A 16,161-nucleotide genomic window follows, 5' to 3' on the forward strand; every position below is an offset into this window, starting at 1 on the left:
CAAGGGACAACCCTAACCACTGGAGTAATGAGTCCTGACAGTTCTCAAGTTCTTCTTTGAAAATTGTGACTCTTCTTAGGAGGAGGAGTAGAGGCAGATACTCGGCCAAGTAAACTACAGCTTAGGCTGGAAGGTAGGATGTGTGGGTTTGAACTTGCTGAGGAGAAGTGAGAATTGAATATGGGACCCTGCAAACACTCTAGCTATTGAATTCCTGAATAGAAGAACCCCATTACAGCCATTTCTTTGTATTAATGAGTGCAATAACCAACAGTATGTTTCACACATAGTAGGCGTGTAGAGGATATTCTGTGAGTACACATACTGGATCAGATCCCCTCGGTGCGTTGTAGCTGGAGGAACACTTCATTAGATATCCCTGATCACTGATAGGCATTTGACAGAAAAATGATTTCTCAACCCATTTGATACTGAATCACATCTGTGTTTGCTGAGATACAGACCTTCGCTTGTAAAATTGGAAACTTCCATAGTATTATGTCCATAGGGTAAGATAAGAGATAAAATAATGATTTTTTGGTCTTTGGTGTCTAAATTCTCCCTAAGATCTCATTTTGCACAGGATGTGGACCTTTCCCTCTTTGTGTTTGTTATCTATATCGCAAAGATGATGATAATATAATTATATATTATCTACGATAACTACTAATAGCTACCTCACAGGGGTATTAGAAAGAGTACATTAAAATAATATTTTGTTCAGATAGCTACAACAATGGAAGACTATTTACTATTAGATAAAATATTCTGGCTGGGAAAATGGCCATTCACTAATTAAGATAAGGCACAGTGCAGCAACACATTCTCCAGTTTCTACTCTGTCACCTCTCTCCTACTTCATGGGTGTCTCCCAAAATGTGTAACAGAACAGAGAGTTAAAATGGAGAGATGAAAAAGTACTGGTATTTCCTCTTGTTTCACATGGAGCAGTCTCTTAATAACTCACAGCAAGATAAACAAGAGGGAGGGAGAAGTCAGCTAGTAAAGACAGACCCAACTGCAATGGTGCAAAGTAGCCAAAAAGTTATTAAACAGGGAGGAATTTTTACCAGTACAAGACAATTAGCAAAAGTTTGTCTCACAACTGGATGTTTCTAAGACGTACACACATACACACATTCAAGCATACATAGATACAGGGGTAGGATTAAAAAGGCCACGCTAAACTGATGTCTATGACATATGTGGAAAATCACATAAAAAATCACGTGAAGTGACAATTTTCATCTAGATGAATGGATCTTGCAAACTAATGTCTCCTTCCACGTGGTGGCATTCTCCCCAGCTTGGAGTAACACCATGTCTGCTTCAGTCTTCAGTTCCTATTTGAATAAGGAGTGGGATGCATAGCCAACTCCCGCATTAATGATCTGTGGTAAAAATATATACATAACCCAGATGCCATTTTCTCACTCTCTTTTTGAGAACACTTAGGCCTTGGAGTAAACATTTATTCTAAACAATGCAGGAGGAATGTGACTGCTCAGCATTGCCTAGGATTAGCGGGGAGGGCTGGAGCGTAGCTTTAGTTACAGTAAAGAAATATGTGATAGGAGAAGTATGTTTTGACAAGGATAGTATTATTAACTAGACAAAGATTTACCTCGTTAACCCTTCAAGAGGTTTCTGGGTGATTTTTGCATATTGTATGAAGTAGCACTGCTTGCCACACCAGCATAGTTTCCAAGCCACACTGTAGTGCCAGATGTGCTGCCTTAAAGATGGTGGATAAAAATCAGTGCTCTACTCACTGAGGAGGCCAGATCATCAGCTGCAGCAGGATGGCAAAGCATCATTATTGTCACTGAAGGTGTTTAAATTGAGAGTTAATGAGGGTCTATTCTTATAGTCATTAACATTACAATAATAATTGTCACAAAACCTTTTGTTAACTGGTGTGCACTGGACAGATTCATTCAAGATTAATGAGCTGCTGTCTGTCTTGAGTCATTTTAGTTCGGGCTGTCTTTACCTCCTGACTATGCACTCCTCTTGTGTACGTTGGTGTGGGTTGTTAAAAGGCTGCTTCATGCCAATGCTCACATAGTTGGCTGGATTTCGGTGATACTTTTTATGATTCCTGTAACCAAAGGCGAGAACACCTGACTGATTAAAAAAAAAAGACATTTGTGTATAACCACATTCAACTATGCGAAACATTTTTGTTTTCTATTTATTATATATGCTGTGCTAATTCTGTGTGGTTTTAATATCCCTTTAATTAAAGGAGATTTTTCTACTCTTTTCATTTTATAACAGTCATATCCCTGTCCTTTAATCTGTCCACCACTTGTTGTCCACTTGAGGCTCTCCTCCTGACTGCATCTGTTAGTCCATGAGTACAAATACCTCATAGGTTTGGGGGCCACAGTGTAAACTGGGTGCTGTGGATGCAGACAGAAAGTTATGTCTCTGGGCTTCAAAGAAACTCATCTAAACACAGAGGGCAGGCAAGGCACCGCAGAGGTGGTAACAAGAACAATAAGATGCACGTTGTTTCCATAGCTGAGCAGGTACCACAATTGCCTTAGGTAGCTACGTACACTTGCTGCAACAGCTTGTACTCTCATCTCCTAAAAATTGCTGGTTTGCTCTTCTTATTGGAATTGCCTCTCATCCCTCTGGCCTTATCTGTTGTGTTATGCCAGCTGCAGTTATGAAAACACTCTCCCACTGATTCAACCACATCACGCCATTCTCAAGTCTTTAGACAGTTTCTGTGTTGCTAAAGACTTGAGGTCTAGACAATTTGTTTTTTCTTCCCACAGAGTGGTTTAGGGGCGTTTATCATTCAGTAGGTTTTTTCAGATCTTGGAAATTAGCCATAAATATGCAAAGGCAAAGTACCAAGCTCAGAAAAAGCAGAAATCAGCTTTAAGTTGACCAAAATCCAGCTAAAAGACGCAGAAAAGTACAAAGCAATTTTTGGAACTGCATGTGCTGCACTGGGACAGGCTGTTCCCATGAAATGTAATCTAGAAGATAAGCACAAAGTCCATATAACTAGCAAGAGACCTTCCTTGGTCCTCTGGGGTCTTTGGATGGGCACATCACCTTGCTAAGGAAATTCATCCATTCATTCAGCTCAGGAGTAGGCATACTGAACAAATGCACGAATTTCTGTCCCCCAAAGATGCACTCAAGTGTCAACATGCCTATTGCTAGGTTTTTAATACAGTAATTCCCTGACAAAATTCTGTAATCTGTATTATTTAGGAGTTCTGACAAGATTATAGAGGTGCTTTCTTCCTGCATTAAGATCTCTGATTTTTTTTTTTTCAATTAATGTAAGTTTTCAGGTTCTTGAATTTATTATCTGCTACTTCAGTTTTATTTTCTTCAATTGGCACGGCTATAATGCGAAGTAGAACATTGTGTGTAATGGGACTAATCTAAGTGGAAAAGACACAGCAAACTCCAGGATACTTTTGCAAGTCACGTGTATCTATAGGGCTTTTTTGGTACAAAGGTGGATAAACTTGGCAGTAATCCCATTAGGAGTTAAGCTTTTTCCATATGTCCTGATTTTCCTGAAAAGAAGAAAGAAAGAAAAATGTTCATCTGTTTTTCACATACTTTCCCCCATTTGTTTGGCAGGACTTTGTAATGTGAGGAGACACAATGAGCCAAATGCATCCCTAGAACTGCAGAGGTCACACCAGGCCTTACATTGCCTCATTAAATTTCTATAAATATCCAGCTATCCTTTGATTATTTTTTTCTCCCTGCAACCACATACCATTTCTTTTTCTAAGATGTGTGGTTATATATATATTTTTTTAAATTATTTTCGCTTATCATCGAAATGAACATTTCAGTCCAGGCAAAGTGCAGTGCTGATAGGCTGCTTGTCTCCCACAACATGGATGAGATGGTGCCTGTTAACAGCTTAGGATACTTGATCCCACTCTGTAAATCTGCTGATATTAATATGAAGAGAAGGTAGATGTGTGCAAACAACCACATTTAGTATTTCCAATACTTCTTGCAAAAATTAATTTTATGACCATTTATTGAAGATAAACACAGAACGGGGCCACGAGATCATGCAGGTAGTGTCATTTTATATATAAATCATAGCCTCTTCTCCAGGGGCATGTTTGTTATGAAAACCTATCTCATCTCAAATCAGCAGGAGATTTATCACCAACTATATGAGTCTGGATTTCAACTAGCTGTTCAATCCAATCAGCGTGTAAATGACCCTTTCTCACCAAAGCCAAGTGACAATGGATAGGCATTTTGTTTTGTTTTTCTAGTTTCTAGTGATAGGCCTGTCTTTGCCAATGAGATAATGAACAGGGTCTTGAATATGAGGCTAGGAACTCAAAACCATGATCCTATCTCTAACATGGACCCTTTCACAGAATTGTTAGAATGAATAGTTATGCTCATAAAAGTTTACATTTAAAGGATTAATGGTTTTCTTATCTCACAAGTCTGTCGCAGATCATCAATATCTGCTAAGTTTAGTGACTAACATTAGTTTGAGTACACTATTTGTTTTACATTTTTCAGACAATCATTGTAGCTGAAACAAAATGAACAGATCTCTCTGTTTCATCTCCTGAAGAGGCTGGTTGCAATGCTCTAGCTCAACCAAAAGGTTTAAGCAGGCGTTGAAGAAGGGAGAGGTTGCCCAGTAGACCATTTATGACTAATGATGCTACTGTCCCCAGTGTGATGGGTGTGGGAACTTAAGCCTCTGAAGTTATTTACTTAGGTTTTTGCTAGGCCTAGCTTACTGAGCTATGTAGCCTGGCTTCATATCACACAGAGTAAAGAAAATTTTGGCCAACATCTCTAGTCAAAGCTGGAGGAGACTGAAGATCATTTGAGGTTCAGGGCTTTTCAGGCTGGGGCTTGAGAAATATAGCTGCTAGACTGTATTTGTTCCAAACTTATCATTCATTGAAAAAAGCAACCAAATATCCAGATTGCCAAAACAGTATCCCTTGTGAAAAAGAGGGTGCTTGTGTCATAAAATGGACAGTAGGTTGGGTATATAAAATTGCATAAAAAGGCGTATGAAGAAAATTGGCTAAAATTGTTTGTATGAATGAAGATAGAATGAATTTTGGTGTGAAAATATCAATTAAGTTCCTTCCGCATATCATTTAAGATGTGATGCCAGGTTCTTCATCAGGTTTAATTTCCATTTGTGCAGTTCTCTTGTCTAGTTATCAGTAAAAAATTTTGAAGCACAAAAGGAGAAGGAAACTCATGGCCACACATTAGGTTCTTGTTCTAGACCATACATATTAGAAAAATATTCTGTTAATAGTTGTCTGTGCTTTATGAGGACTAAAATATCTATCATTACTGGTCAATGCGGCTAAAAAGATTGATAAATAAATATACCTCTGGTATGTTCACTAATGACAAACTCATTCTTCTTCAACTTGCTTTTTTATCCTGAGTAATTTACCGGTAACTCTGTCTGAACTCTAGCTAGATTTATGTTTATCTTGTTATTTTAAAATGTAAATGATTGGATAGCAGTGGGAAGTTTAGTATTTTGGTATTGTATGGGATGTCATTTGAATTTTCAGTTAATTTACGTTGGCTTCTATCTGTGTGTGGAGTTTCAAAAAAGAACTAAAAACTGCATTAAACCAACTAAGAATAGAAGCTGTTACTTCAAAGTCTTTGAGATTAGTTGAAATTGTTACATTAGGAGAGTAAGGACTATTTTTAAATGAAAGAAAAAAAAAAAGAGAAGTGTTAGGCCATAGTCAGTCATTAATCATCCAGATGAGTTTCCAGTATGAAATAATTAGCCAGCTCTAGAACGAGGACAAAGTTCAAAATGAGATGTATGTCCTAATTTACAATGGATCACAGTGTGAGGTCTCTGCAGCCCCAGCTGTAAGTTACACATTCAGTCTAATGTAGAATAGCATGGTGGTCTGCCAGATCCTATTCTTCTGCTCTGACTGCCATGATTATGGATAGCCATTAATGACAATTCCACTTTGCAAACAATTTTTTTGAAACTTTCTGTGGATTTTTTTTTTTCTGTTGTGTTTTAGTTTTTTTACTGTTCCAAAAGCTTATGGTTATGATATTCACTTCAACTGTTGGGAATCTGGATTTACATCTATGCTCTGTTTGATTTGGAACAAGAATTTGAACCAAATCAACCATAACCTGGGTATTTTGGTTCCAAATTCTGACCTTCTCATCTTTTACTTTTCCCTGGTGAAGCTGTTCTTCATATGCGAAAGTAGCCACAGTTCTATAGCAAAAGCAGCGGAGTATCTGATGGCTAAGAAGTCCCTTTCTCTCTTTCTTACTTGGCAACATTTAAATGGAAACTCCATCTCAGGCTTAAGGAAAATTTTCTCAGAACCAATACCTTCCCGATTAAATGGGTTGGCACTATATAATGAAAATTCCCAGCAAGTGATATTTCAGGGCCTGCTGTTAAATTGTTGGCTATGATTGTCATCAAGTTTCTGATTTTAATACCTGTTTTTCTGTAAACTGGATAACTGAACTCCAGTAGTGCCTCCTTCTGAAGTGAAGTAATAATTCTCCAAGGGAAGCTCACTTTACTGTGAATAAAATTGTAGGGTCTGGCTTCTAGCTTCCCCATGGCTCAATTTACCAGTCTGTCATAGGGTCACATAAGAAGAGCTGTGAATCTGTTTCTAAAAATGTTGACATCTTAAAAAGAAAAGGTATACACAGAAGATCTGAAACGATACTTTTGCATTAAGTACTAGTCCCATGAAGTCACCAAAGCCGAGATTTCATCCTTACACGTAACTACATTCACTGCTGTTATTAAAATAACAAATCTGTACCTTGAAAGGGGCCTTCTGTAGGAGAAGTTAGCTGCTATTAGTTTGTCTTCCTTAAAAACACTTTAAAAAATCCCTTTTACCATTGTTTCTGCAGTCCTTCCTTTTATCAAACTGTCCTTTGAAGTCCACCAGTTGCTGGGCTCTGCATTTCCCCATTTAGAGTTGATACTGTCGAGCCACCTATATGGCACCCTGGGGTTTCAGGAGTGCAGTCTGGAGCAGCTCAGGAAATAAAAACCTCCCTGCAGAGCTCGCAGTGTACAACAGCAAAGCTATACATGCTTATCTGTCACTCCTCTCTTTCTCTCACTCCACTTTTCTTCCACTGAAAACGGTGTCACTACCTGGTGCTACCTTGAGTATGCTCAGAGATCCTACAAGACTCCAAAATCCTTGTTTGGATATTTCTGGCCATTTTTCACTCCCCTCTGGCAGTAATGGATGATGATCAGTGTTTGAGGGAGGAGACAGAAATGTTCCCCTGATATTTTCCATTTAACTCTCATCTAGATGTTTTACAGTTGTCTTTACTGCTGTTCTGTGCATCTATATATGTGCCTCTTTCCCCTCTTAACCTTATTTTTTTCTTTCTCATCCTCTTACTGTTGACACTCACTGGCCAGGGTGTGGTACCATCAACCAGAAATATTGAAAGCAGCCCATGAAATTGTAGAGTTTTGTACCACTTTTGATGTCTCTGTATCAAACCCATTACAGTTGTACAAATAATTTCAATCCTAATAAGGTCTCTGTTTAGGAGTTTGCTGAATTATAGTCTCGGCTGTGACCTTAACAGTTTTCACCTCTGGAAACATGAGGGCTGAGAAGAGAGTCTCATTTGGGGGGAAACCCTCAGTCCCAGCTCACTCATTTTAGATTTAGAGCTGAGTTCACCTCTGCTATGCATTCCCTAAATGGGTACATTTGTCCCTTCATTGCATCTCAACTAATTTCATGTCCTCTATTCTATTCAACAGTGACTCTTCATTGAAAAGAAAATAGCTCTTTTAAGTATATAGGACCTTTGCTGCAATACTGACACTAAACATTGCTGTAATATACTGGGCCAAGCAAATTATTTTTAAAGTAAAATTATTGAACTATGATCTCACTTAATCCTTCTGTAAACATTTGGGGAGGAAAAATATGCTTTAATCTTGTTTCAGTTCTACATTTTTTTGGTGAATAATCTGTGAATAATTCACTTTCCAGATGCAAAGTATTACTGAGGTATTACGATAAGACTAAGGAAAGTACAACCAAAGATGTATTTCATTTAGAGGGTTGTATGTTTGTTTTTCAAAACAGAGGCTTTGGTGCCACCACTCATAAAATGTAAAGGAGTCATCTTGCTTTCAGTCCACCTGCCTGTAATGGTTTGAACTACAAGCCTTGTTCCATTAGAGGCAGTATCAGGGTCATATCAATGCTGCTGCATTTCGTATCCAAAGATAAAATAGTTTCAGTTGTGCCATCTTTTGACAAGAACCTCTGCAGCCACTGAAGATGAAATCTTGCTGAGTGGATCTGGGATTTGTTTATTCCTGCCTCACAGACATCTGTGCCTTCTCCCAGGTCCCCTAATGCTGTCTGCCTTCATGCAGCATTTAACCAAGTCAATAAGACATTTGTCTAAATGTGGGATACAGAAAATGCAATTGGACCATACCAGAAATGCCTCCTTCTGAGCTGTGGTTCAAAGCTATGTGTTGGGCATAGTTTAGTTATGATTTTATTAGTAGAAGTTGGCCACTGTTTTTCTGCGGGACTTGAAGATCTTGAGCTGTGTAACCTTTGCTACTGGGTCCTACAAGTGTTGTTGTCTCTGAATTGTTGAAATATTCTGTATTATGTGTGTTAATTATTACATGGAACTAAACAACAGTTATTCGTTCTTAAATCTGATCTAGGTGATTATCTCAAGATGTTTTGACTTGACTGCCGTATAAAACTTGGGGAGAACAGACTGTATGAACCAAAACCACCCAGCCAGCAGAGAAATAAGATTAAAACTAGGTCTAAGAGAAATCTTCATAAACATCTCCTATTACATCTTCCCTTATCCAAAGATTTGGGGCAGAGTCCTGGCCCCAATGAAGTAAATGGAAAAACTCCAATTGCTGTTAAGAAGGGCCAGGATTTTATTCCAAGTCTGTGAAATAAACCATAATTAACCTTCCATCATGGCTGCCAGATTCCATGTCAACCACTTGCTTCCACTTTCTGAATTTAATTTTAGTGAAAATCTGTACAAAACTTAAGAGACATTTAAGGAACAGCCAAGTGGCTTTCTCCCTCTATCACTTTCTCTTATATGCCCAGTTAATTTAGAAAATGTGCCCTGCTGTCTTCCACAATTTCCTCTTATAACAAATGTTAAAGACCCTACATGAACTTAATGGTCAATTCTCCTTGTTATTGCTTGCTCTTATTTTATGTTCTGATTTGAAGAAGCTCCACAGCTCACCACATTCTAATTAATGGTCATTAATTATTTAAAACTTTGCTTTATTCTCTGAATTACATTAGCTCCCTTTCTCCCTCAAATAAATACATGATGGTTTTAATTATCCTTATATAAATATTTTTTTAGTTCAGGTCAGGAGCTTTTGCTGGATGTTCAGTATGCATTTGGACTGCCATTCCACCCGAAGTATGAAGAACAATTTACTCTGGAAGAAAAGAGCCTTTCCTTGCAAATTATGCAGTATATCTCCAATTTTGTAAACTCTGGGTAAGTATGTGACATTTAAGAATTGCTATGATTGTGGAGGGGGTGAGGAGTAGCGGGAATGTTGTCCAGACCCTGCCCTCACTCAAGTAGTCTCCATTTCCTCTAGCAATTTGTAATCCTACAGAGGAGGCTTTGGTCAACACTATTGGAAAGTCATGGCCAAGTTGTCAAGCAGATACCAAAGATTTGTAGTATGACACTGAGCTAGAAGTAATAGGAATTTTATCTCCATGGAGCAGCTGCAAATTCTACTTAAATATATGAGGGCTGCAAAGGCCTTGGTGTGGTTTACAAAGTTTAGTTCTAGGACCCCAATTTTGAAATGTCTTGGCTAAGAGTTCCTTTATTCCCAGAAGAAAGGGGAAAGTACATGAAGACACAGTGGACCCTTTACCAATTACTCTGTGAATAACCCTCAGCTTTACTGTGCTGTGGCCATGCTCTAGAATGAGGAGTATCTCTGGAAAGCTAGTGTGGGAACTGTGACTTTACATGCTTTTTAGAGTACCTTGGGTTGCTTTGGGACTAAGGGCTGTTGAGGATGTTCATAAGCCTGTGTCTATACAGGTTCTGTGTACCTGTTCCTTAGGAAGTGAACCAGACTAACAAGTTACTGTGAGGTGAGACACTGTGAATGGTTCACCAGTCTGGACTGAATTTGAACCCGGCTGGTCAGAGGGACTGGATACACATTTCCTTGACCTACGCAATCTCCTTCTGCATTTTACTGTTCATGTCGTTGTTTTCTAATGATCATTTCTCCTGTTCCCTTAGAAATCCAAACTACCCTCATAGTTTCTCGAGAAGAATGTCAGGGTTGACGCCTCCCTGGCCTATGTACCTGTCAAATGATGATGGCGATAACTACAAGTTGTTCACTGTTTCCTTGCCAACTCTTAAAGGATTGAAAAAAGCAGACTGTTCCTTTTGGTCTGATTATATCGGAAGACTGAAAGCATCCACAGGTGAGCAGAGTGTTTCTTGTCATTAAATTAAACCTAAATTTTCTGCTTAATGTTTTTCTCTGAGTGTAGCCCTGTTATGTCAGTGTGGAAAAATACTTTTCATAGATTAAACGTCTTGCATTGTCCAGGGTATATAGTTAAGACTCTCTTGAGACTGAAAGGATGCAACACTAAACAAATTTATTTTATAGCAGATAGTGTGTAATAAAGTTTTATTGTCCTGGAGTTAGAGCTAGAGAAATCTTCCTGCAGTGATGATTGTTAGAAGATATGATGAAGCTATATCTTCTAATAGTTTGTTTTCTATTTGCAGTCATAATATAGACTTTGGCTAAAGTGGAAGACTAGATATGCGGGCCTCTTTTTTCTACTGGAAGCAGCTAACATGAGAATGTTGAGATTCATATGACTTAGGAGGAGCATAATAACTTCTAACCACTGTAGAGTTGTAACTGAGGCTTTATATATATCTCGTTATGGATTCTGCGTGCTTTGACTTCACACTAAATAAGTTGCTTTGTTTTTTTTATAGCTGTGCTGGTCATGCCACTTGTATTTCTACTTTGTCTCCATAAATTTCCATGCAGCTATGAGATTCCTTCAATTTTTGCTTACTGCTTAGGACAGTAAGACCAGCTCTGGTGAGGTTTCAATCTTCTGCTTTGTCCTAAACACTCAATTTATTCTGGTAAATAAACTCCCCTTCATGTCCGTGTATCTTGTAAATAAATTTGGATAGCCTCAAGAAAAGCAAACAAAACCATCCTTTTTTTGGCAGGCAGAGATATTTTGAATTATTCTCGGAGGCCTGCAAGCTTACAAGTGTTTTTTATGTCCTAAGGACTCATCTTCACAGTGAACACAGTCCAGGCCCTTTCTGCCTTGGGGGGCAGTTGCACTTCTGGGAACAAAATGTACTTTCCAAGATACCAAGCTACGCAGGCTATCTATGCCTGACAGACCACCTCAAATAGACTGAAGCTGATTGAGTGACACAAAACTATAATGTCTCAGAACCATCAAGTCGGTGGTTCTGATACAAACACAATGCATCAATGCTCTTGTTCAAGAGACAGCCTGAATCACTAATCATGGACTTTCTTCAAAAGTGGACTTAAGATTTTTCTGTAGGCCTTTTCGTCAATTTCCTGGTACCCTCAATGTCTTTCATGCTCAGAGGGGATATTTTGATCTCTCTGATGGCTTTCTGTTGGTTGAGATATTCCTAATTTGCAAAGCTTGATGCTGATGTTTAAACAGTCCTGGGTGTAGCTTCTAGATCTTTCAGGACTTTTATCTTGCAGCATTACGGCTGTGTAATGCCAGACTGAGTTGAAGTCACAGCTCCGTCAGAATGACTGTTGACCAAGCACCACGGACAGAGGCTATTCCCAGCACTTACAGAAAATCCCCCTAAAAGGTGGGAAAATATCTACCAGGGCAGATTGTTTTTTAAATGGAGAAGGTTTAAAACCATCCAAACTGGCATAAGAACACAACAACATTCATGTATGTGTCAGTCCAATGATCTGCCTAGCTCAATATTCTGCCCTCATCAGTGGCCAAAACTAAACACTTGAATATTAAACATAAAAATTGAGAGAAGGAGAGAAAAACACACTGAAAGAGTTCACAAAGATGAGTCAAATTGTTGAAAACAAGCTACACAGTGTAAGAGTTACGGAGTATAGATTGTTAAGAAGGTTTAAAAAGAACATGTCAACACATTATTCTGCAAGCAGAAGTGAATATACCCTGCCTGCTCTTCAAGGCAGTATTTGCTTGGCCTCGGCACAGTGGTAATGCAGCTACATAGTTGATTTCTACTAAATTCCATCTCATAGCAATGTTGGCTTGTCACCTTGCTTTGATAGTCATCTTTAATCTTATCACACCCTGGAATACTGAAACTTCTCGTATGACTTCTAATTAAATAGGCATCACATCAAACCCATTTTTGCTACAGACCTCAGCACGGGACGATAACTTACAGAGACTCGTGCTGTGGGTTTCTTGATAACAATCTGAACCCACTTCCTTGTGAAAAAAAAAGGTTTTTCATCAGTTCAGCTAGAAGGACTGTATGAATTTCAGATGCTGATGGCTGAACACCCTCAATTTCTTTTTGAGACGATATTGTACTGAAATTCATGCCACAGCAGTGTCAGTCCATCAGTACAAGTTCATCACTTGCATAGCTCCCGAAAATTACATTCTGCAGGAGTGGACAAGTAAGACTGTAGAATGTGTTCAGTCAAGAGAACTGAAATAATCTATTTTTTTTTTTTAAGTCCCTAAACATCATGTTGTTGCTTGGTTGTTGTGTCTCCTTTCACCAGAGGTAGCTTGCTGTACCTCCCTTCAGAGCTGAAGGACTGCACCTCTGTTGTTACCTAACTGCTCCAGAGTCTGTCCCTGGAGTACTGCCAGGCTGTCGTATGGGATCCTGGCATCATGTTGGATGCTAGATTTGAGAGAACAATGCTGCAAAAAATTTTTGGATTATGTACCTTGCACTCCATCCTGAGGGGGAATATTTGTCAGTCAGCTACTGTGAGATCTCATCTAACACATACTTAGTGGAAAAAAGAGCAGTTTCCTGCCTTTCAATAATTATAAATCTTTTTGTATTGTATGATACACTGCTCATTCTGACTACTGAGTCTCAGTTGTTGTGGGTTGCAATTTGTGGCCTCATGCCAAGTAGATGGGGTTTACAAGTATGGCAGCAAGAGGCATTGCTAATGAAACAATCCAGATTTCATGACCAAGTGCAAAGCTGTAGAGGGTCTATTCTGATGCAATCTCAACCAGCTGTGATGAATCCTGTTTTGTCCCCCTCACCCCTTCCTTCAAATCAATATCTTTCCAGATTCGTATGTCATCTGTGATCTATAAGCAAAAAAGATCAACATATTTCAGTGAAATGGAGAAGAACTGGACAAACCAGTCATCACAAAATCTAGCTGCAACTGGCTTTTCAAAATTTTCTCTTGATCCTTTGTTTACTGCCATGTGAAATGTCTTGACTTAGAAATGTAAAATTAGGGATAACTAAAGGCTCAAAGCTCAATATCTTAGACCCTTGGTCTCAGATATTCAGAAAACTGAGTTACTCCTAAACTCATAAATCGCAGTTTCTGGAATAAAGCCTCTCATATTTAGAATCTCTTGTACAGATGAAGTTATATGTCTTTTCAGTTATTCACTGCTGGATCTAGAAGCTGTTGTGTATATATCCAGCTTAACTGTTACCTGTAATTTTCTTTCCATTTAGTAAAAGTGTTGTTCAAATTGAAGTAGGTGTTTCATTTTGTGATCAGACTGCAATATTTAATGGTGGAAAGTATCATTTGTTGCTGGCATATAATTGAAATGTATGTCGTAATTGAAGATAATTTAACAGAAGTCATGTCATAAATGCAATGATTCTTCATTATATTTACTGGCAGTGCCTTTACAAATTATGCAGGAAAGTTTGAATCTGTTTCATTGCAGATGATCTATAAATCTGTTGAAGTTTTGTTTGAAACCAGTTTGTAAAGTTGGCATTTTGGGGGGCTGTTTACCTGGGGAATTATGAAAGTGATGGTGCTTGAAAAGGTTTGGATTTAGTAAATGGACTTCCCATGGTTGCATTTCAAAGACATGCTTTATATTCTGAATCATGATGGTTTCCATGGGAAACATCAAAACAAGAAACAAGAAGAGTGGCCATTGTGGAAAAAAGCTGTGGATGGCTTTTTCCAAGGAATGTGTTAACAACTTGAAATTCAGTTAAAAACAGGAGCTCCAGAATGTTTATGCATATTCAGACAGTACGTCTGAACGCTAAAATTTCCTTTGCATAGTGTGGTAGACTCTGCTGCCTAACAGTGAGTCCCTTTATAAGCAGCCTCTCACTGCATCCCAAGCAGGTAGACTTGGATCCAGTCTACATCTCTTATTCATCTAATTGGTATCTAAACAGAACCAGTCCTCCTAAAATAAGTGCCTCTGTAAGCAGTGTTACAACTGGGGAGATATCTTTAGTGTCTCCAAAGTGAAATCTTGTCTGCCTAACTCATGCTAAATTTAGATATTTAGGCATACTTTACATGTCCAAGTTAGCCAGACTGGACCCCACCTGTAGAAAATTCAATAGCTAGCAAAGTTGAAGCCTTCTCCATTAGCTCTGAGACAACATGTGTAGCCACACAAGAGTCCAAATAAAGCAACAGTGTTCATAGTTCAGACTCGAATCGAGACCGAATCAGGAATGTTGTGGTTAGCATTCATCTTTTACCCATTCTATTCACACCTTCTTTTTGGAAATAGCCGCTAGAAAACAGATTCCTTTAGTATGAGGGACATCTGTACAGCAATGAGAGCGCTCTGGCTAGGATACATTAAATAAACATCATCACCACACTTTCTTGGCACAGTTTGGTGTTGAGGCAATTGCACTACTGAAATAGGGTAGAAGACTAAAATCATAGAAGGTAAAGAATAAGGAAGAAGAGATCTGTTGCAGGTGGGTGCTTGGGGCTTTATGTATTCCAGACAGACAAAAAAATAATGTTCCCCACGCTTCCTGCCTGGTAGGTAAGTATCAGGAGATAATATAAAAAAGAGAACAAGTCTTGCACAAGTGGAGTGCAAACTATTACGCAATCCGGTGGCAGTTATTTAAAGCATGCTGGAAGCATGATACTTAATTACTGTTAGGTAATCTGCCATTGCCCTAAAGCATTTTGCGAAAGGACTGCAACTGAGAAAAATAGCTTGCTGAACATTTCTAGCTGCATAAAAAGGCTCTTTAGTGTCATTGACAAAGTGTATACCTTTCTAGCTTGCAGCATCAAAGATCTGACATTTATTTTAACCTTAATTATATTGTCTTTTCAGGAAGTGCCAGTAATGGTGAGCAGTCTGCTGAAAACAGCCCTAGTGAAGCTCCCAGTGAAGGACTTACCTCCCAGGAGAGCCAGCCACTGGGAGAAGAGGTGGCTTACAGCAGATAGAAAGTCACACTGCTATTGGATCGGTTTGTGACACAACTGCATGTACATCCACGCCACTGTGTCACACCAGATGAACAAGTTGCGTCCTTAAGCTAACTTTCTGAACAAGTAAAGTAGACCTTTCAAGAAAGTAGTTTTTCAATAGAATTGTTGAATATGGCACAAAATAAGCCCTACAGCTATTATTTTATGTCAAAGGAAACTCTAATTTGAAAAATGAAGTATCAATAAAAACTGCAAAACCAAATCAAAAGTACTTGGCCTTTATTTCTTGCAGCTACCCAAATGCCCACACATTGTAGTGCCACCAGCCAGGAAAGAATGTACATTGAAACTCTGAAAAGTCCTTCAGTTGATGAGGCTCAAATTTGCTCGATGTCATATGTGACTTGTTCTTCTTTATTACCCATCCTATCACAAGCTGCTGATAGGAGTGGGAGCCTGGTTTGGCATTCTGGAGAAAATTAAAAAGTTTCAAAATGGGAAGGGGTTGGATACAGGAAGAATAATGTAAGAAGGGAATCACGAATGTGCATTGAGTGTGTTCACATGAAGTCAGGCACATGCACATGCTATATTCAGCTCATCGTCACCTGTGAAAATATGTATAAGACCATATAGGTAAAGCA

General features: G+C 38.7%; 1 protein-coding gene across 1 annotated transcript in view; it reads left to right on the forward strand.

Annotated features, from left to right (window-relative positions):
- The window catches only part of TG (thyroglobulin), a 164,741-nt gene extending 149,054 nt beyond the window's left edge, over positions 1-15,687 (forward strand). Inside the window, exons 46-48 of the mRNA XM_068396990.1 lie at positions 9,424-9,564; positions 10,339-10,529; positions 15,417-15,687. Of these exons, the coding sequence (XP_068253091.1) occupies positions 9,424-9,564; positions 10,339-10,529; positions 15,417-15,532 (448 nt within the window). The 3' untranslated portion in view covers positions 15,533-15,687. The remainder of the gene's footprint in view (positions 1-9,423; positions 9,565-10,338; positions 10,530-15,416) is intronic.
- The last annotated feature ends 474 nt before the right edge of the window (positions 15,688-16,161 follow it).

This window comes from Nyctibius grandis, chromosome 3 (assembly GCF_013368605.1).
Source record: "Nyctibius grandis isolate bNycGra1 chromosome 3, bNycGra1.pri, whole genome shotgun sequence".
Classification (NCBI taxonomy): Eukaryota; Metazoa; Chordata; class Aves; order Nyctibiiformes; family Nyctibiidae; genus Nyctibius; species Nyctibius grandis.